Below are 21,886 nucleotides of genomic sequence, written 5' to 3'. Positions count from 1 at the left end.
AAACCATCATTTATCAATCAATAGGCTTTACAGTGCAGTCTAAAAATGGAAGAGACCGGTACGCACACACTTACCTGTAAGTTTTTCAATAATAGGCTTGAATTCTTCCGGGCTAAGAAACAGGTCATTGTCGGTGTCCAAAGAGGAGAACAGGAAAAGCCCTTCATTTCCAAGGGACTGAAGGCTGGCTTCCTAAAAGAGCAGATTTTGATAAATTCATTTAGTGAATTCATGAGTGCCTTCCAGAAGAAGTAAGTTAAAAACAGCTAAAGTTATCAGGTCAGTTCAGAGTCACACACTCAGGTAGCCATCGCGGATGAAACCTGCTTATGAAGAGCTGGCATACGCTGTGTCCTTTGTGTAGCTCTAGTACTGCCATGTATGTGAGTACTGGGTGGGCACGCATACTGTTGGGCAACTAGCAGAGGTGGGTAGAGCAGCCAAAAATTGTACTCAAGTAAGAGTAGCATTACTTCAAAATAATATTACTCAAGTAGAAGTAAAAAGTAGACATCCAAAAAATTACTCGAGTAAAAAACTATTTGGTGAAAAGACTGAGTAACTGTTTGATCATAACAAAGGATTTATTTTTTAGAAATGTTGTAATAAGACAGACAAAAATATAAAATAATGAGCAAATTCTGCTAATTCCAAATAATAAAATAAAAAATGAGTAAAAATAAATAATATCTTTACAAAATAAAGATGCAAAAATAACACAAAGTTCCAAATCTCGGTTTTTCACAACAAATCTTTTGAAGTCAGTACCTACAGTAGGTAACATGTATGTTTGAACAGTGACAAGCTGTACACTGACACTGTAATACTGCATATTCACTTGCCCTCCAAATAGCACAGCTGATAGAAAATAACATTAGAACAAGGCAGCTTGTACACATACAAGAAGTCTCACTTTACCTTGACTGTCTGTGTCTGTGCATGTTTGGTTAAAACCTGCTTGTTCTTCACTTAGTGGCGTGATAGTTAAGCTTCAGCAGGAGTTGGCTCTCATTTTTCATGTACAGTGGAACCTCAGTTTGCGAGTAACTTGGTTTGCGAGTGTTTTGCAAGACGAGCTAAAATTTGTAATAAATTTTGACTTGATAAATGAGCGAGGTCTTGCAATACGAGTAGTCTGTATACGCTTTGTCTGCCGAGCGTCACGTGATCACAACTGAGCTGACGATTCTTCTCTCTCTCGCTGCGGGATTGTGGGCAATCGTCAGTCGGCATGCCTCACTTATATAGTCAACATCCGTATGAGCGTACACTGTTTACTACAGCATTGTGACCACGTGTGTGTGCTGTGATGTGCGAGTCCCTGACTTGTACCCCAAAACGCGAAGCTGAGTCTCAATACTTTAGCGACACCATCTTTATTCAGCTTGAAACAGGAACAACATGGTTATTTATTGTAGCAGAATCTGCCACTCTCCTATACACAGACACATCAGTCAGGCAGGGTCATGCCCAGGTTAGTGGCCAAGTAATACTGTGCCCTGCGCATTTCTAATGTTCCTTGTATCACTCATCAAAGGCAGGTGCTTATACCATGACCACGATCTTTTTGGATTCGCTTTTACGGCGAACTGCTACAGCGCAGGGTGCCTGCAGTTGCTTCGGGATGATCTTCCATGTGTCGTCCCGTTGGGTGAAATCCCACAAGAGTTTAGAAACTCACTCACACCAGCCATGATTCTTTTCAAAGGTAAAGTGCAGGTTCATTTGTTTTATGTATTTTTACTTTATATTTTGTATTAATCATTTTTATATGAATAGTTTTGGGGTGTGGAACAAATCATCTGAGTTTCCATTATTTCTTATGGGGAAATTCACTTTGATATAAGAGTGCTATGGAATGCGAGCATGTTTCCAGAACGAATTGTGCTCGCAAACCGAGGTTCCACTTGTACTCTTTCTTTCCCTGTCCGCTATCTGTGAGGTGTTTGTGCCGCTATGCCGCCACAGTTTGTGTGTGGTCATGTGACTGCATGACTACGTCTGATTTGTGAAACGGAGCCATGTGATTATTGTTGCTACATCTGATTGGTGAAACAGTCATGCAGTAGATCCACTGGCAGCTTCTCTGTGGCAAAAATATAGCGTATCTAATGGAAAAAAAGTAACGATTCGAGTGTTGCCCAATGTAGCGGAGTAAGAGTAGCGTTTCTTCTTCACAAATGTACTCAAATAAAAGTAAAAAGTATGGTGCAGTAAAACTACTCTTAGAGAAGTACAATTTTTTTTAAAAGTTACTCAAGTAAATGTAACGGAGTAAATGTAACTCGTTACTACCCACTTCTGGTAACCAGAGGATCAAGAAGGTGAGGTTGCTCTACCTTTTTGAGAAGTAGTGTTCTAGAGTCAGTCGTTTTTAAGTGAAAAGATGGCATGAGAGTACTGCATGTTTAGAAAATGACCTATCCAGTTTGGCCTCTATAGCCAAAAAGCAGTAATGGAAGAACTTTTACAACATAACAAACATTGCATGTCCACTACCAGCTTAACCAGGACTTAAGCTGCACAGCCCTACGATGTCCATCTGTGTTGTTGTCCTCCACATAAACTTTCGGAGACCAGCCAACCCATCATCCCAAATCTCAAGTGAAAAAACTCTCAGCTAACAATCACTTTGACTTATGTTAACTGCGCCATTAAGCCCAATAATCTCACCAATCCTGTTCATCTAGATTCTCCAAAGTAACATCAAGTTGAGATTTGAAGGTCTCCAAAATGCTCCTGTCTACCACACCACTTGGTCATTTATTCCATGTGTCTAGGGTGTCTTTGTACAAGGAATAATCAAAATTTACCCTTTTCCAGTTTCCAACCGTGTCCCCGTGTTCAGCACCCCCTCTGCTGACCCCATGCAATTGTGAGTAGCCCATGGAAAGTGAGACATTCAAAGTAGCTTCTGGTCTGCTTGTACTTCCTCTCTGCCACAAGGGTGCCATTTGTCCCAGGTGACATACTCCAGATGTGCCCCCCTGCCCCCCCAAACATTCTCTCAATGTCCTTCACTTTCGGGATGCTCACAGCACAGACAGGGCTGTTACACTTAAATAAAAAGAGTAGCTCTCGTCTGGATCTCTCCCTTATGACTTTCTAGTATATAAAGTATTGTGAAAGTATTGGAATCCTCCAAAAATTTCATTTCGAGATTTTGATGAATCTTGACATTGTAGATCTCCACGAGTCTGAAAATACCATTTTTGGAATTATGTCTATGTGTGTGTGTGTACTTCTAAAAAGAATTAAATTAAGAATATTTAAATGAATGAGAATTTTAAGTTTTTTCATTTTGAATAACTTTCCAGGCCTTTCTAAAAAATGCTCACTTTGTAATTGTGGGTTCTTGAGTGTAGATTGATTGGAAAAATAATGTAGTGAGAAGTCAAGACAAAATTAAACCTTTTATTGGCTAACTAAAAAGATTACAATATGCAAACTTGAAGTGTCATTTTGCTTGACTTCTCACTGAATTCATAACGGCTAACACGGTACAACACCCTAGTATTTGGAAAAAAATAAATATCAACTGAAAAAATTGATCAATAAGACAAAAAGTTGTGCAGAAAGTGGAGGGGCCTTAATATTTTCTGAACGCACCGACTGTATATTCGTAACAGTCCCCCGTAAAGAATTCTTTTCCACTCTCGCATCATTCACTTTTCTGATTCGTGTTGCTCAGAAAGTATTTATTATTGCTACAATTGAAATGCAGAGAATACTCCTGGAAAAGGAAAGGGAAGCTGGCAGCAAGGCTACGCTAAGGCCAGCTATTCGGCGCGTTCCGAACTCGACCGACAACAGGCAGATTATGCGCCCCCTAGGCGTAGACTGAAATCCAGTATCCCAGCGTCACAGACGGGCTACGTGTGCTCAGTCAAGTCGTCCAGTTGCAGGTTTTTGTGGAGAGGGGGTGGGTGCAAAAAATAAGCAGGGGAGAAAAGGAAAAAAAGTGTCAATTCTGCGTTCCACTTTACAGTATAATCAATGATGGTTATTATGTGAGGACAAAAAACAACTGGAAGCGAGTTAAGACTAATGCTTTTCAAACGAAATTTAAGGTGCACAATTTTAATATAAACCCTTTTGATAATGTAGATGTCTTGACCATCTATTCACCAACCGTATATTTACTGTTCCTTTCCTAGGTTTCTACTCATGTTTCAGGATTACGTATTGTACACTATATTTTGCTTTAAATATATCATGTTTTGTGATTGTATAATCAGCCAAAGGCGCTATACAAAAATACAATCATTGCCTGATCATCTCAATCCCCCACATTAAACCCAACCCGGGTTGCCGTATAATGCAACTGAATGAATGAGTGAAAGATTTGCCGTTGAAAAGTCAGCCTGATGCGTCAACAGAAGAGCAATTCTTAAAAATACGACCCGCAAGCTTTTAAAACAGGCCTTCTCTGTAACTGGTGCGAGCTAGTTTCATAGTGGGAAACTTTCCTTCGCCTGCGGAAAATGAGAACAGAGATCATTTCCGCCCCTATTCCAGAACACAATTACAGAAAACTGCAGGAGCCGCTACGACAATGTGCGCAGCAGCGTAGTCACGAATCACGGCTGTCCACTTACTTGTCGCCTGGCCAGTTGTCCATCCCAGTAGTACTTGAGACCGAGCGCGCAGATTGGGACGAGCAGGATGACGAGCAGTTTGCAGCACAGTCTGGGCAGATTCGAAACCTGGGACCCTTCGGGAGGCTGGGCTGTGCAGCTCTGTTGGGTCAACGAGGCGCGCCGCTCCGACTCTACGCCCCTGCGCTTCCTCACGTCTGAAGCCATTACATCGACAGTTTCTTTACTTTTCTTTGAGAGCCATGTTTGATTCAGCTTTTATTTCGCTGAAACACTGTTCTAGATATTCGCCCGTTAGACTGATGGCGGAGGTCAGAGCCCAGTGTCTGGAAAACATCCCATTTTAACAGCCGGCAGTCGGGTCTCTCCGGAGCGGGGCGGGGCCGAGCGTGTCGTACAATCCAATTGCAGTCAGACCCCACCCACCGTCTGCCGCCACCCGCGGGGCCAGAAAGATAAATGCTGAATCAAAGATTTTTCTTTTTTAAACAAATTATTAATATTTTAAAAGTAAAATACATTTACAGTATATGCTTATAAAATATAAGGCGATAAATACCACTTGAAATGTTCACTCGCGCACTAAAATCAAATTAGGTAAAGGATGGAAAAGTAAATGACGGTCCACCCAGTGCTGAACCCATTTAATCCACTTTCATGGTCCCCTGGATTTGGAGCCTGTACTAGTGTAGCAACAACAAATCACAGAGCTGTCTATTTACTGCACACATGTATAGTATTAAGGAACCAGGCCTGGATACTGCCTTACATACTTCGTTTAGATCATTTAAATTAACTAGCACATTTCTTTGGATAAAAAAACGTTAAATGTTCCGTGTGTTTGGGGTTGGGGTGGGTGGTGTTTTGGTTTTGGTCTGAAACAGGCCCGTGGACAACGTAAATACCAAGTCCAGATGTTGAACAGGACGGAAACACAGCCCAGTCTCCTATGGTGTGGCATTTTAACATTAGATCCGTTTTCCTTGATGATCAGAAGTTACAACGCTGATAGCATAGTTTTAAATGTCGTATCAAGCTTTTAAAATAAGATATTATGCTTTTGAAACATAATTTCAAGAAAGACAGCTTAAATGCTAATATATTATGGTGGGCCCTTTTTATGAAATTTCATATCAGGCTTATAAAATGTGATACCATACGACTGAAAATTGTTATTAAGTTTTTGAAGTTTTTAAAAACTTATATCCTACTTTTGAAATCTGGTACCAACATTCTCAGACTTGACATCAGATTTTAAAAGCATAATATCAAATTTCAAAAGCTAGATACCAAATTTTCAAAGTGTGTTATTAAATTGTATAAGCCTGATATATTTCATAAACATAATAAAAATGACAAAATATGATGTGATAGTTTAAAGCGTTTACATATTACCATTTAAGCTATCATAACAAATATCAAATTTCAAAAGCTTGATATCAAAAATTCTGCGGTGGGTTGGCGCCCTGCCCGGGATTGGTTCCCTGCCTTGCGCCCTGTGTTGGCTGGGATTGGCTCCAGCAGACCCCCGTGACCCTGTGTTCGGATTCAGCGGGTTGGAAAATGGATGGATGGATGGATAGTTTAAAGCGTATACATATTACCATTTAAGCTATCATAACAAATATCAAATTTCAAAAGCTTGATATCAAAAATTCTGCGGTGGGTTGGCGCCCTGCCCGGGATTGGTTCCCTGCCTTGCGCCCTGTGTTGGCTGGGATTGGCTCCAGCAGACCCCCGTGACTCTGTGTTCGGATTCAGCGGGTTAGAAAATGGATGGATGGATGGATGATATCAAAAATTACAATGTTGATATCCATTTTAAAAAACTTGATATTAAATTTCCAAAGCACTATATCAAATTTTAAAAGCTTGAAATCAAATTTTATAAACATGGTATCAAAATGACAAAACATGATGTGAGAATTTAAAATGCGTAAATATTATCATTTAAGATATCATATCAAATTTCAAAAGTGTGATATCAAGTTTTAGAAGTGTGATATCAAGTTTTAGAAGTGTGATATCAAATTTTGTAATCCCAATATCAAATTTCTAAGTACTGATATCAAATTTAAAACGGATGACATCAATAATTTGAAAGCAGTTCTCAAATTAAAGGAATTAAATGTTAAAATGGCTTGCCATATACTTCAAGCTGTGAGGTGGTAGCACAAGCCACTGTGCTGCCCCACAACTAACAATTAAACAATGAAAATACAAAATAAATATGAGAAAAACAGGAAATGTTTGCCATTCAGCCTGTCTTCCCTAAAGCCTCTATGCCCTGCCAACAACCTTCCCATTTTACAGAAATGCAGATCCATACCTGAAGTGCTCATGCTGGGCTAGATGCCAAGGTGGCTACGCTGAACTGTATGAGTGAGTGAGTGTGCACTCATGTCATGTCCAGGATTGGTTTCTATTTTGTTTCTGCAGCTGCTGGGATGGAGTCCAACCTCCAGGACCAGCCCTGAACTGCATTAGCACCCTTGTTAAAAAAATGGATGAATGAATTAACATATAATATATAGTGAACTATGTTTTAGACTTAATTTTAAATTGATATATTTGTCAGTTATGCCCATCAATCTTCACTCAATAATTCATAATGAAACATTTTTTAGAAAGTTTGCAAATTTACTAAAAAATAAAAACTGAAATCTCTTATTTCTATAAGTATTCAGACTCTTCACTATGGCACTCCATATTCTGGTCAGGTACATCCTCTTTGATTTAATATCTCCTTGAGATGTTTGCAGACCTTGATTGGTGTCCACCGGTTGCACATTAAATTGATTGGACATTGTCAAACAAAGGACTCACCTATAAGGTCCCACAATTCACACTGCATATCAGGAAAAAAAACAAACAAAAAAAAAAAACCAACAAGCCATGAAGTCCAACAAACTCTCTGTAGACCTCTACGATAACATTGTGGTGAGACGCAGATAAAACCATTTATAAAGCTTTGAGTGTTCTCTGGGGCACAGTAGCCTCAATAATTGTGAAATGGAAAACGTTTGAAACCACCAGGACTCTTCCTAGAGTTTGGTCATCAGGCCAAACTGAGTTATCGGGTGAGAAAGATTTTGGTCATCGAGGTGATGAAAACCCCAATGATCACTCTAACATAGTTTCAGAAGTACTCTGCTGAGATGGAAGAACCTGTCCGAAGAATGATCATCGGAGTAGCACTCCATCAATCAGGCATTTATGCTAGGTGGAAGCCACACTTGAGTGAAAGACACACGACAGTTTAAGGCTCAACCTTATGTATTTCTTTAGCACATTTGCATGGAACAAGTGTTGCTTTACAAGATGTCAAAGAAATAGTTACAAGCAGTTAATTTTATGTGCTTTTGCTAAGTCATTTACTAAGTAATGTGCGTTTTGTACAGAAATGATTATTTTCTCTGCATAAGCTACATTTTGACTAAATGACGGATAGACTGTGCATTTCTTTCTGCTAACATGTTTTGTCCAAAAATGCTAATTTAACATATGCATGTATACAGAACGAATTATAATTTTGTCTAAAAATGTTAAAAGGTTTTAGTTAGAGCAATAAAATATTAAGAATTGATTTTGTGGGCAAAGTGAAGATATTCAAAGCTGACTGTATGTCTGTTAGAGGCTCAGAGGTGGTGACAGAGTGTCTGATATTAACACTGAGAATCATTCTCTTGCCTGTGTACAGATCTTGTAGGACTGTTCAGTTTATACAGGATCTCCAGGGTCAGACAGCCATGGATGCTTCTTTTTCATCTATACTTTCAGGTTTGGAAGCTTCTAAGCTTTTAACTTAAAGGCTACCAGTTAAACACTGTCTTTGATTCACAGAGACCCTCAAAGTGTCAATTAGGTCCAACACTAAAGAAATACAGTGACTTCAGAAAGTATTCAGACCCCTTCACTTATTCACACTTTGCTATGCTGCAGTCTTGTGCTAAAATCTTTTAAATTCATTTTTTCTTTTATCAAGCAACACTCATTGCACCACAGTGACAAAGCGAAAAGTTAATTTTAGAAATTTCTACACGTTAATTATTATTGATGAAAACAGCCTGAAGAAGGGGCCTGAGTTGCCTCAAAAACTTGCATATTGTAATCTTTTTTAGTTAGCCAATAAAAGGTGTCATTTTACTTGACTACTCATTACACAATTATTAAAAATGAAAAAAAAAAATCACATTAACACAAGAATTCAGATCTTTTGCTATGAAACATGGCACTGGTGCATTCCATTCTGTTGATCACCGGTGAGATGATTCTACACCTTGTTTGGAGTCAACCTGTGGTCAAGTCAATTGAATAAACATAAGTGGGAAAGGCACACACTAGTCCAAAGAAGGTCCCACAGCTGACAATGTGTATTGGAGCAAACACCAAGCTATGACATCCAATTTGTGGCCGGTGGAGCTTAGAGAAAGGATTGTGTTGAGACACAGACCTGGGGAAAGCATCAAAAGAATTTCTGCATTATTTAAGGTGACCTGATAATCACTCCGGCTGAACTCCAGAAAACCTTTCTGGAGATGGGGGAAACTTTTAGAAGAATAATCATCACTGCAGCATTCCACTGATCTGGGATGTAAGGTAGAGTGGTTAGATGGAAGCCTATCCTCAGTTAAAGACAAAAAAAGCCCACTTGGAATTTGTGAAATGGCACCTAAAGGATTCTCAGTCTATATGAAACAAGATTCTCTGAAACCAAGACTGACCTGTTTGGCCTCAATTCTATGCGGCATGTCTGGAGGAAACCAGGCCATGCTCATCACCTGTGAAATACCATTCTAAAAGGTGATGGCAGCATCATGCAGAGGAATTGTTCATCAGTGGCAGGGACTGGGGCACTAGTCAGGGTTGTGGGAAAGTTGAGCAGAGCAAAGTACAGGGATATCCATAATAAAAGCTTGTTCTAGAGCATACTGGACATCAGACTGGGCCAGATATTCGCTTTCCAACAGGACAATGACCCTAAACACAAAGCAAAGACAACACAGGAGTGGCTCAGGGACAAGTCTGGGGATATTTTGGAGTGGCCCAGCCAGACCCTGGGCTTGAACCTAATCAAACATCTTTGGAGAGACGTGAAAATAACTCTCCACTGACAGCCTCCATCTAACCTAACAGAGCATAAGAGGATCTGCAGAGATGTGAATGGCAGAAAATCTCCCAATACAGGTGTGGCAAGCTTGTTACGTCATAACCAAGGCGACTCCAGGCTGTAATCGCTAAATACAGAGTAAAGGATCTGAATACTTTAATCAATGGGATCTTTCAGTTTATTTCTGATACCTGCGGTGGGTTGGCACCCTGCCTGGGATTGGTTCCTGCCTTGTGCCCTGTGTTGGCTGGGATTGGCTCCAGCAGACCCCCATGACCCTGTGTTCGGATTCAGCGGGTTGGAAAATGGATGGATGAGCAAATATTTCTGATACACTTGCAAAAACTTCTAAAATCTTGTTTTTGCTTCGTCAGTCTGAGGTATTGAGTGTTGCTTGAGGAGGGGAAAAATGAATGCAGGTTGAAACATAAAATGTGAAAATGGTCTGAATACTTTCTACATGCACTGACCATAATGCATATACAGTGCTATGAAAACATTTTTAAACCTTTTATTATTGTAAATTTTTGACACTTTACCCAAAATCTAAAATTAGATAAAGGGCATCCAAATGAGAAAACAATCACACATTTTTAACTTAAGTCATTCATTGATGGGTGTCTTAGCCACTAGGAAACACACTTGATGAAATGCTGTTCTGTTTTCAACAACAACATTTATTTATATAGCATTTTTCATACATAGATAATGTAGCTCAAAGTGCTTTACATGATGAAGAAAGAGAAAACAAAAGTCAAAATAAGAATTAGAATAAGAGAACACTAATTAACATAGAATAAAAGTAAGGTCCGATGGCCAGGGAGGACAGAAAAAACAAAAAAAAAAAAAACTCCACAGACGGCTGGAGAAAAAATAAAATCTGCAGGGGTTCCAGGCTACGAGACCACCCAGCCCACTCTAGGCATTCTACCTAACATAAATGACATCAATCAGTCCTCATTGTATTCAGGGTTCTCATGGAAGGACTTGATGACGGTCATGGTTTAAGGCATATTCAGGTCCACATCTACTCTCTCTAATACTAGACCAGTTTAGGCCACTGAAAAATCAAATCTTTGGTATGTGGGAGTAAACTGGAGCACCTGAAACAAAGCCTGGTGAACACAGGGAGCAACTGGGATGGGATTCAAGGTAAACTAATAGAGGAGGATGTACCAGTCTTTTAAAGAGAGCTGTCTCTCTCCCTCTCTCTCTCTCTCTCTCACACACACACACACACACACACACACACAGTCATAACGAGGTCAAAAGTTAACCAAACACACACACACACACACACACACACACACACACACACACACACACACACTCTTTTGGGATGTGGTCATGAAGAGCAAGTGCAAAGTGAACAAAAAGAGTGGACAGCAGCAATACTAAACACTGCTCCACTGTAGGACCATTAAGCCAAACCACTTCATTTTTTGCATTTCCATTTTGTATTGCTGAGTGTTTTGCACTTTATTTTAAAAGTATACACCGTACTTGGCGGCACAGTGATGCAGTGGGTAGCACTGCTACCTCGCAGTTAGGAGACAGGGAGATAGTGAAGAGGATTGAAATGACACCCTTGACCTTAGCCAGCAGGCTACATGTCCTGACAAAGTACCAGTATTCACCCCAATATATCAGAATTATTTAATGAGCAACTCACAACTGTATACGCTACTTTCAAATAAATACCTTAGGGTCAGGCACTCAGTCAATTGTGTGAATTAAACCAATAATGTTGCATTGTATGTTCAGCACAATAGCCAGTAGGCTAGCATATTTTGTATTGACTTTCCTTTACCAAACATTTGTATAATCAGACCAACTTAAACTTTATAGTTATAAAATAATGTTTACCTTTTAGTTCCTTTATTTACATTAAGCATAACGCAACACAGGTACTGCCAATCACATGACCTTACATTTAGCCTGTGCTACTATTTCACATGACCAGGATCTGTTTGGAGGAAGAGAATGGTTTCATGGCATTTTCTAGGGCAGTTTTATAATCTGTTATTGGCACCTCAGTATATGCTGGAGCCTTAAGCTTCCCCTGTCGAATAAGGCTACAAAGTGAAGAAATCATCTCATTCAGTTCTCCCATTTCTGCTGGACACAAAAGACTTGATTAGAACACAGAAATGTAGACAGGTACATTTAGAATTTTGTTATTAAGTTAAATGTTAACATTATTAAAATGTTATCCATCCATCCATTATCCACCGCTGATCCGAGGTCGGGTCGCGGGGGCAGCAGCCTAAGCAGGGAAGCCCAGACATCCCTCTTCCCGGCCACCTCCTCCAGCTCCTCTGGAAGGACCCCAAGGCGTTCCAGGGCCAGCTGGGAGATATAATCCCTCCAGCGTGTCCTGGGTCTGCCCCATGGCATTCTCCCAGTGGGGCATGCCCGGAACACCCCCCCAGGGAGGCGTCCAGGGGGCATCCTAACCAGATGCCCGAACCACCTCAACTGACTCCTCTCAATGCGGAGGAGCAGCGACTCTACTCCAAGTCTCTCCCGGATAACTGAACTCCTCACCCTATCTGTAAGGGAAAGTCCAGTCACCCTGCGGAGAAAACTAATTTCAGCCGCTTGTATCCGCGATCTTGCTCTTTCGGTCACTACCCAAAGTTCGTGGCCATAGGTGAGGGTAGGAACGTAGATCGACTGGTAAATTGACAGCTTCGCCTTTTGGCTCAGCTCTCTCTTCAACCACGACGGACCGTTGCAGAGCCCGCATTACTGCGGGTGCCGCACCGATCCGTCTGTCAACCTCCCGCTCCATTCTTCCCTCACTCGTGAACAAGACCCTGAGATACTTGAACTCCTCCACTTGAGGCAGTACTGTGCTCCCAACCCGGAGAGAGCATTCCACCCTTTTACGGCTGAGAACCATGGCCTCGGATTTAGAGTTGCTGACTCTCATCCCCACTGCTTCGCACTTGGCTGCGAACTGCTCCAGTGAGAGCTGGAGGTCACTGTCCGATGAAGCCAACAGAACCACGTCATCCGCAAATAGCAGAGACGAGATTCTGAGGTCACAGAACAAGACCCCTTCCCCTCCTTGGCTGCACCTACAAATTCTATCCATATAACTTATGAACAGAATCGGTGACAAAGGGCAGCCCTAGCGGAGTCCAACCTCAACAGGAAACGAGTCCGACTTATTACCGGCAATGCGGCCCAAGCTCCCGCTCCTCCTGTACAGGGACTGGATGGCTCGTAACAATGAGCCTTGTACCCCGTACTCTTGGAGCACACCCCACAGGATGCTTCGAGGGACACGGTCGAATGCCTTCTCCAAATCCACAAAACACATGTGGACTGGTTGGGCAAACTCCCATGCCCCCTCCAGGATCCTGGCCAGGGTGAAGAGCTGGTCCAGTGTTCCACGGCCGGGACGGAATCCGCATTGTTCCTCTTGAATCCGAGATTCGACCATCGACTGAACTCACTTCTCCAGCACCCCTGAATAGACCTTACCAGGGAGGCTGAGGAGTATGATCCCCCTATAGTTGGAGCACATCCTCAGGTCACCCTTCTTAAAAAGGGGAACTACCTTCCCAGTTTGCCAATCCAGAGGCACTGCCCCTGATGTCCATGCGATGTTGCAGAGACATGTCAACAAGGACAGCCCCACAACATCCAGAGCCTTGAGGAACCCAAGATGAACCTTGTCCACTCCAGGGGCCCTGCCACCTCGGAGCTTTTTAACTACCTCGGCGACCTCAGCCCCTGTTATGGACGGGCCCCCCCCAGAGTCCTCCAACTCTGCTTCTTCTAAGGAAGACATGCTGGTGGGATTGAGAAGATCCTCGAAGTATTCCTTCGACCGGTCAATAATGTCTACAGTTGAAGTCAGCAGGGGCCCATCTCCACTGTACACAGTGTTGGTGGAGCACCACTTTCCCCTCCTGAGGTGCCTGATGGTTTGCCAGAACCTTCTCGGTGCCGACCAAAAGTCGATTTCCATGACTTCCCCAAACTCCTCCCATGCCCGAGTTTTTGCCTCTGCAACAGCCGATGCCGCCACACGCTTGGCCCGCCGGTACCCCTCAGCTGCCTCTGGAGTCCCACTGGTCAACCAGACCCGATAGGACTCTTTCTTCAGCTTGACGGCCTCTCGAACCTTGGGTGTCCAACACCGGGTTCGTGTTTTGCCGCCACGAGAGGCACCGACAACCTTGCAGCCACAGCTCCGTTCTGCTGCTTCGACAATGGAAGCTCGGAACATGGCCCATTCAGACTTAATGTCCTTCGCCTCCCTCGGAATGAGGTTGAAGTTCTGCCAGTTAAAGATCTTTCTCACCGGTTCCTCCGCCAGACGTTCCCAGCAGACCCTCATTATTCGTTTGGGTCTGCCTGGTCTGTCCGGCAACCTCTCCCGCCATCTGATCCAACTTACCACCAGGTGGCGATCAGTTGACAGCTCAGCCCCTCTCTTCACCCGAGTGTCCAAGACATAAGGTCGCAGATCTGATGACACGATTACAAAGCAGAACATCATAAGTTCACTTGTGGACACCCTTATGCTCGAACATAGTGTTCGTTATGGACAATCCATGACCAGCACAGAAGTCCAACAACTGAACACCACTTGAGTTTAGATCAGGGAGGCCGTTCCTCCCAATCATGCCTCTAAAGGTTTCACTGTCGTTGCTGACGTGAGCGTTTAAGTCTCCCAGCAGGACGATAGAGTCCCCAGGAGCTGCACCTCGCAGCGCCTCTTCCAGGGACTCCAAGAAGGCTGGGTACTCTGAACTGCTGTTCGGCGCATAAGCGCAAACAACAGTCAGAGTCCTTCCCCCAACTCAAAGGCGTAGGGAAACAACCCTCTCGTCCAACGGGGAGAACCCCAACGTACATGCCTCGAGCCAGGGGGCCATAAGCAAGCCCACCCCTGGCCGACGCCTCTCACCCACAGCAACTCCAGAGTGGAACAAAGTCCAGCCTCTCTCAAGAGGAATAGTTCCAGAGCCCAGACCATGCGTAGAGGTGAGCCCGACTAAATCTAGCCGGTACCTCTCAACGTCTCGCACCAGTTCAGGCTCCTTCCCCGCCAGAGAGGTAACATTCCATTAAAATGTTATATAGTTATATTTTTAATTTACATATTTAATTCTATATCTTTTAAAAATAAGATTGACTGACTGTAAAGCATAAGCATTTAAAATAGATTAAATATATGTTTTCGCAACCATATAGACACATCACAATGAATAGCAGTGAATGGCCACTCACCATGCTCATGGTCTCTCTTCCACTGTGTCATCCAGAACCCACACAACTTCACATTCTTGAAGATTAAAGAACTCTGAAGTGATGAACACCACTTTAGCTCTAATACAGACATGGAGTCAAATTAAAGGTGATCTGTTCAGAATATCTTACCACTGGAGCTGTGACAGGTTGTTTTGCCATCCCCCCGTATGTCACCATGGTTCCTCCATGCCTATAAGTATATATAAAAAAAATTCAAAGCAATTTAATACCTGTTACTTTGTAAAGCACCCTGTGACAGGGCCTGCTAGAAAGACATCACATGACACAAACATTTTTAAATAAGCATTTAAAGTCTATGATTGCCAATTTTTATGCAGAGCACAAAATATGTTAGCTTAATATTCTGTAAAAGACTGGAAGTGCTATAACGACAGTTGATTTTCTCCTTTTTTGTATAAACCAAAGAGTGATTACTTACAACTTTATGAAAAAGTAACATGGCTAAAAAATTAAATCAGAGCTATTCATTAACTTGACTTACTGATGTCTGAACAATAAGCCAGCTGTTCAGATTATAAATGTTCAATTTACAAAAAAAGAAATGTTTTATATCTTGTAAAATATGCTACTGGTTCTGTCAGCATGTAACAAGTTGCCTCAATGTCAAGGGACTGAAGGGCAAAACAGGTACACGGATGGTACAGAATAAGAAATGGCTCTTACCAGGACTATGAATCTTTCAGCAAGAGATGGTCTAGTAAACTATGAAGAAGTCTCCACTTTCCCACCAGGATACTAGGTGGAATGATGCAATGTCTACATGTAGGCCTGGTCCTTTAAAGGCAGGTTAGAGCTTAGTAGTGGCATGGTTGCTGGGTCACCAAAGGGCTAGAACTTACAAACCTCCCTTGACCACTGAAGTGTTGTCAATTAAAGATTGCCCCCAAACTGAGGACTAATGGAGTTTTAAAGGTCACTCAATTACAGCATTAGTTTGGTGATGGGTGGAGAATTGTAGTGGCAGGGAGTGGAGCCAAGGAGAAAGTGGAAGGTAAGAAGTGGAAATAACCGGGTACTGTGTGCTTATGCATCTACAGTGGTGTGAAAAACTATTTGCCCCCTTCCTGATTTCTTATTCTTTTGCATGTTTGTCACACAAAATGTTTCTGATCATCAAACACATTTAACCATTAGTCAAATATAACACAAGTAAACACAAAATGCAGTTTGTAAATGGTGGTTTTTATTATTTAGGGAGAAAAAAAAATCCAAACCTACATGGCCCTGTGTGAAAAACTAATTGCCCCCTGAACCTAATAACTGGTTGGGCCACCCTTAGCAGTAATAACTACAATCAAGCGTTTGCGATAACTTGCAATGAGTCTTTTACAGCGCTCTGGAGGAATTTTGGCCCACTCATCTTTGCAAAATTGTTGTAATTCAGCTTTATTTGAGGGTTTTCTAGCATGAACCGCCTTTTTAAGGTCATGCCATAGCATCTCAATTGGATTCAGGTCAGGACTTTGACTAGGCCAATCCAAAGTCTTCATTTTGTTTTTCTTCAGCCATTCAGAGGTGGATTTGCTGGTGTGTTTTGGGTCATTGTCCTGTTGCAGCACCCAAGATCGCTTCAGCTTGAGTTGACGAACAGATGGCCGGACATTCTCCTTCAGGATTTTTTGGTAGACAGTAGAATTCATGGTTCCATCTATCACAGCAAGCCTTCCAGGTCCTGAAGCAGCAAAACAACCCCAGACCATCACACTACCACCACCATATTTTACTGTTGGTATGATGTTCTTTTTCTGAAATGCTGTGTTCCTTTTACGCCAGATGTAACGGGACATTTGCCTTCCAAAAAGTTCAACTTTTGACTCATCAGTCCACAAGGTATTTTCCCAAAAGTCTTGGCAATCATTGAGATGTTTCTTAGCAAAATTGAGACGAGCCCTAATGTTCTTTTTGCTTAACAATGGTTTGCGTCTTGGAAATCTGCCATGCAGGCCGTTTTTGCCCAGTCTCTTTCTTATGGTGGAGTCGTGAACACTGACCTTAATTGAGGCAAGTGAGGTCTGCAGTTCTTTAGACGTTGTCCTGGGGTCTTTTGTGACCTCTCGGATGAGTCGTCTCTGCGCTCTTGGGGTAATTTTGGTCGGCAGGCCACTCCTGGGAAGGTTCACCACTGTTCCATGTTTTTGCCATTTGTGGATAATGGCTCTCACTGTGGTTCACTGGAGTCCCAAAGCTTTAGAAATGGCTTTATAACCTTTACCAGACTGATAGATCTCAATTACTTCTGTTCTCATTTGTTCCTGAATTTCTTTGGATCTTGGCATGATGTCTAGCTTTTGAGGTGCTTTTGGTCTACTTCTCTGTGTCAGGCAGCTCCTATTTAAGTGATTTCTTGATTGAAACAGGTGTGGCAGTAATCAGGCCTGGGGGTGGCTACGGAAATTGAACTCAGGTGTGATACACCACAGTTAGGTTATTTTTTAACAAGGGGGCAATTACTTTTTCACACAGGTTTGGATTTTTTTTCTCCCTAAATAATAAACACCATCATTTAAAAACTGCATTTTGTGTTTACTTGTGTTATATTTGACTAATGGTTAAATGTGTTTGATGATCAGAAACATTTTGTGTGACAAACATGCAAAAGAATAAGAAATCAGGAAGGGGGCAAATAGTTTTTCACACCACTGTAAATGACAGATGGTTATGGATTTTTATGTTTGTGTACTATATTTATAAATTTCAGTTAGCGCTCCGAGTTGTCTCATAAAAAACAGTTTAAAAGGACAAACTGAATAGAAATAAGGGGAGTAAACTGGGCTGACAGGACAGATAGTTTTTAATATTCTGTCCTTATACTAGTGTGACGATAAAGCCAGGATTTTATCCCTGGCTCAAGAATCTTTTCTTTATTGTTTTTGTTGTCCTTTGTGTAAATTTTGTCTCTGAATACATTTTTGTTTTAATTCTTTTTGTATTATATAATTATTTTATTCATGTTATCTTGTTTAGTAAGGATTTCATATGTTACGTAAATTCTGGTAGTTATTGTGATAGTACTTGTTCTCTCTATGTTGGGCCTAAAGGGATGGGGCCCCCCTGAGACTGGAGTTGTGGGACCACCCCCAGCCCTATTTAAATCTGCAGAAGCCTCAGTGCTGTGGCATTAGGCTCCTTATTGTTGTTCTGTTCTGCCTTTTGATTTCTGTGTTTTTCATAGTTTTGTTGATCTTCTGGCTTTTGATTCTTTGATTACTAGGGGGCTCCGCCCCCTGCTTGCTTCGCTCGCCAACCCCTGGTCTTGGGTAACCCGAAATACATTTGAAAGAGATTATTGTCTGTCTCGGTAATTGTTACATATGTATCATGTCCACTGTCACGATATCTGTAGGTCCATGTAATATATGTAAATGAGAATAGCAGTGTAATTGTTATGTTATGCAAATATAGAATGTCTTTTGAGTTTGCGCAGATCTATGTATGTGATATATTGGAGTGTAAAGGTGTAGATGACGTACATAGGATATCTTTATACACAACATTTGTAGTAAAGATGGTGTGTGTCCTTGAATGAGTATTCCTTGGTATGGAGTTATTATAATCTTAACGTTAACGTCACATGAATGCCGAACTCTTGAGAAGGCGACATAGAGTTGTCCATGTCTAAATACAGGCTCAGAGAGGTAAAGGCCGACTCTGTCCATGGTCTGTCCTTGGGATTTGTTGATTGTCATGGCAAAATAATAGCACGACTATTGTCCCGACTTTAAGGTTAAGACTGTGTTGTGGTAATCTGGCCGGGTTAATGGTGTTTCTCGTTTTGGAGCCGTGACCGTGACTCCATTAGTTATACGTTGTTTACTGTTAGTAATATGGATAGTTGCACTTACTGTTAAAATCACTTATTTACGTTAGTTGAGCTCTTTCGTTTCTGAGCTGTGGCTCCTTCGCTTGCGGTGTATAGGCGCATGTGCCCTCTGTACTATCTCGGGTGTGACTATGCTGTGTTTTGTGGACGTTTGGGGACTCCGTACTTTCTCTGGTTACTGTAATGTGATTCACATATGTTGTGGAGTCCGGATCTGTGGGGTTTCTGTACTATCTCGTGTTTATGCTTGCGGTGTGTTAGAAGCGCGTGGACCATGCTGTGTAGTGTGGACGTTTAGTTCAGAAGTGCGCTGTAGGCGCCTGCGCCTTTCGTACTATCTTTGTGGACCTGTGGGGCCTCTGTAGCCTCTTCCGTTTGACTCTGGGGTGCAGCGCAGAATCCTCTTTTTTGTGTGGCTGTGTCGTTAGTCGTTAGCTATGGGCGCGTTGTTGCTTCATTTTTTATTCATGTTAGTTGAGCTCTTTCGTTTTTGGGCTGTGACTCCTTCATTCGCGGTGGATCAGACTTCGCTTGTGGTTTATGAGACGCGCGCTGTAGGCGCCTGCGCACTATGTCTCCTGGTCCCATCGCCGTGTACCTGCGTCCGTGCCTTCTGGTTTACCATTCTCGGGGCTGTGACTCCTTCGTTCGTGGTGGATCAGAATTCGCTTGTGGTTTATGAGGCGCGCGCTGTAGGCGCCTGCGCACTATGTCTCCTGGTCCCATCGCCGTGTACCTGCATCCGTGCCTTCCGGTTTACCATTCTCGGTTAGTAATATGGATTCCTTGTAATGTTTCATTCTTGGCTCACTGTCTCTCTTTTGTTAATTTTCTGGTCTGATCCTTGCAGGTAAACATTTTTCATTCTGTTTTTTGAGTCGTCTTTTTTTTTTTTTTTTTTTGAGGATTCTGATTATAAAAGTGTTTTATCATACAAGAACGTTGTTTTTGTCATTGGGGCCAGTAGTTTATATGGTTTCCCTCTCCAATTTCAATTTTCTGCCTGGTTTATTTTGACCGTGCAAATTGTAAAGCTTGCTTCTTGTGTTAAATAAGCTTTTTCAAATTGAAGACTTTCTTGAGTTTTGTGGAGCCTCACATTCATAGCAGTTGGAGTGTTGTGCTGAATTCTGTTGATCACTCCCTCTTCTTCAGTTTGTTGGAATGAACCAATTTTGTTAAATAGATTAAGAGCCATTTACTGTTTTGTTCACAGAGTTCTGCAACTGTCACAACCATTAGGTTGAATGTCATAACAGTATTTAAAAATTAGTTTACATTAAGGGAATGTGAATCCTAGCAGTAATAAACAGAAAAATAAATATACAAAAATGTCATAGGCTAAATATTTTTACTGAAATCTACTGCTTATTTGTACAAACAGTAATGTCTTGTAATTCTGATAAGTTTAGCTAAAATAGGACCCCACAAGTTTGAAATCAAGACATAGAGGGTAAACAATGGATGGAAACAATGGAGCAGATCTATTAAACAAAAACCAAAGAGATTTACTTGAAATTGGACACAGAATTTGAGTCTGAATTGTAAATTTTCATTTTCAAACTTGGCTAAACACCATAGTTGAAAGTCTGAATTTATTGGTGTACACACTTATAATTTGCCTCTGTAGTTTTCTTTCAATTCCTGTATGGAATCTATTGATATACATTTAAGCAGAAAGTGGAGGAAGCAATGTTTTGAAATTGCCTGCCTTATTTTAGTAATAGAATATTCCCACTAAATAACCAATTTTGCAGTATGTAGGAGTAGTTAATTTACAACATTAAGACAAAACACTGGCACTACTATAAATTAAAAGATCTTACTTTGTTAACACTTACTGTAAATGCCGCAGCATCTCTGTTGCACTTTTCCCTCCCACACAATTCAGTGCTAGTCGAGGATGAGGAATGTTCTACAAAAAAATGGCAAAAATCCATGAGTAATTACTTTTGAAGTTATTATTTATAGTAAATCTATGATAATTTAAATTCATGATTCATTTTCTCCATCTGCTTATCCAGAACTTGGACAGAAATCAGAGTAAACCTGTAAATACATTTGAACCTCACTCTTCACGTTATGAAAACAAAAAGTTATGAAACAAATGGGATTCTCATTAACTCATTTCCATTCATCCACACTTTCCTTTTTAAAATATACTTTATTGATTTTAGAAATTACATTACAATGAGTACATAATACACCAGCAAGATAGTCCACATACCCCCTCCCCTATACATTTATAGAGCAGAACATTAAATTAAAAAGGTTAACTTAAATTTATTGTTCATTTGAGAACAATATTAATAAATGTCTGCCAATCCAGTAATATATGTAGACTGTTTTATGTAAAGTGAATATGATTTTTTCTTAGTAAAATAAGACATACCGGTATTTCCTATTGTGTGATAGTAGACGATTTAGGTGTCTTCTGTTTGAGCAAGGCAACACAATGGAACTGCAGTTTAACATAGGTTAGTGCAAAAGATAATTTAATGAGCAACAATGTTACGTGACTGTGCAGCAAAGTCAGAACTTTTCTTTTTTATTGTTTTTTTTTTATTTTCTTGTTTTATAGTCATATATGTGTGTATATATTTATTTATCTCTTTATTTATTTAAAGAGCTTCTGTAAGAAGCCAAATTTTCCCCTGGGAACAAATAAAGTTTGTTCGTTCTTTCTTTCTATCTATTACATAGTACACTTCATATCTATCTATCTTATCCCAAACAGTGCAGTTTATGGATTTGGTATAATGGTGACTTCCAAGACTGTTTGAGATGTAACAAAAACCATTATTCAAATAAGATTTGAACAGGGAAATTCCTAAAACCCTTGAACCCAAGTAGAAGGCATCTTACATCATTGCTCAAAATTGTTTGACCCAAGTACATTTTGGATAGTCTGACTTAAGAAATATGAAAAGAATGTACAGTCTTGAGTTGTATTAGACCATTTTTCACATGCATTGATGAAATGTGTATTTTTATTAAGGGTTGACTTCCATTCATAAAATTTAACTTTTACTGAAATGTCTAATTACTAAACCTATATCATGTGGT

At 41.0% G+C, this 21,886-nt stretch overlaps 1 protein-coding gene across 3 annotated transcripts in view; it reads right to left on the bottom strand.

Moving 5' to 3' along the window:
• selenon (selenoprotein N) overlaps nt 1-21,886 on the bottom strand; it is a 53,739-nt gene that overhangs the window by 20,601 nt on the left and 11,252 nt on the right. The window contains exons 7-10 of one of the 3 annotated variants that reach the window (XM_028819370.2): nt 20,662-20,735; nt 15,109-15,169; nt 14,959-15,031; nt 11,565-11,823 (exon numbers count right to left, since the gene is read on the bottom strand). In XM_028819370.2, coding sequence (XP_028675203.1) covers nt 11,660-11,823; nt 14,959-15,031; nt 15,109-15,169; nt 20,662-20,735 — 372 coding nt within the window. In that variant the 3' untranslated portion in view covers nt 11,565-11,659. Of the gene's footprint in view, nt 1-74; nt 193-4,598; nt 4,975-11,564; nt 11,824-14,958; nt 15,032-15,108; nt 15,170-20,661; nt 20,736-21,886 lie in introns of those variants that run through there. The other 2 variants (XM_051919085.1, XM_028819535.2) reach the window with 2 other exon arrangements.

Source organism: Erpetoichthys calabaricus, chromosome 14 (assembly GCF_900747795.2).
Source record: "Erpetoichthys calabaricus chromosome 14, fErpCal1.3, whole genome shotgun sequence".
NCBI lineage: Eukaryota > Metazoa > Chordata > Cladistia > Polypteriformes > Polypteridae > Erpetoichthys > Erpetoichthys calabaricus.
The sequence above is the reverse complement of the archived record's forward strand: the minus strand, read 5'-3'. Positions and strand labels throughout refer to the sequence as shown.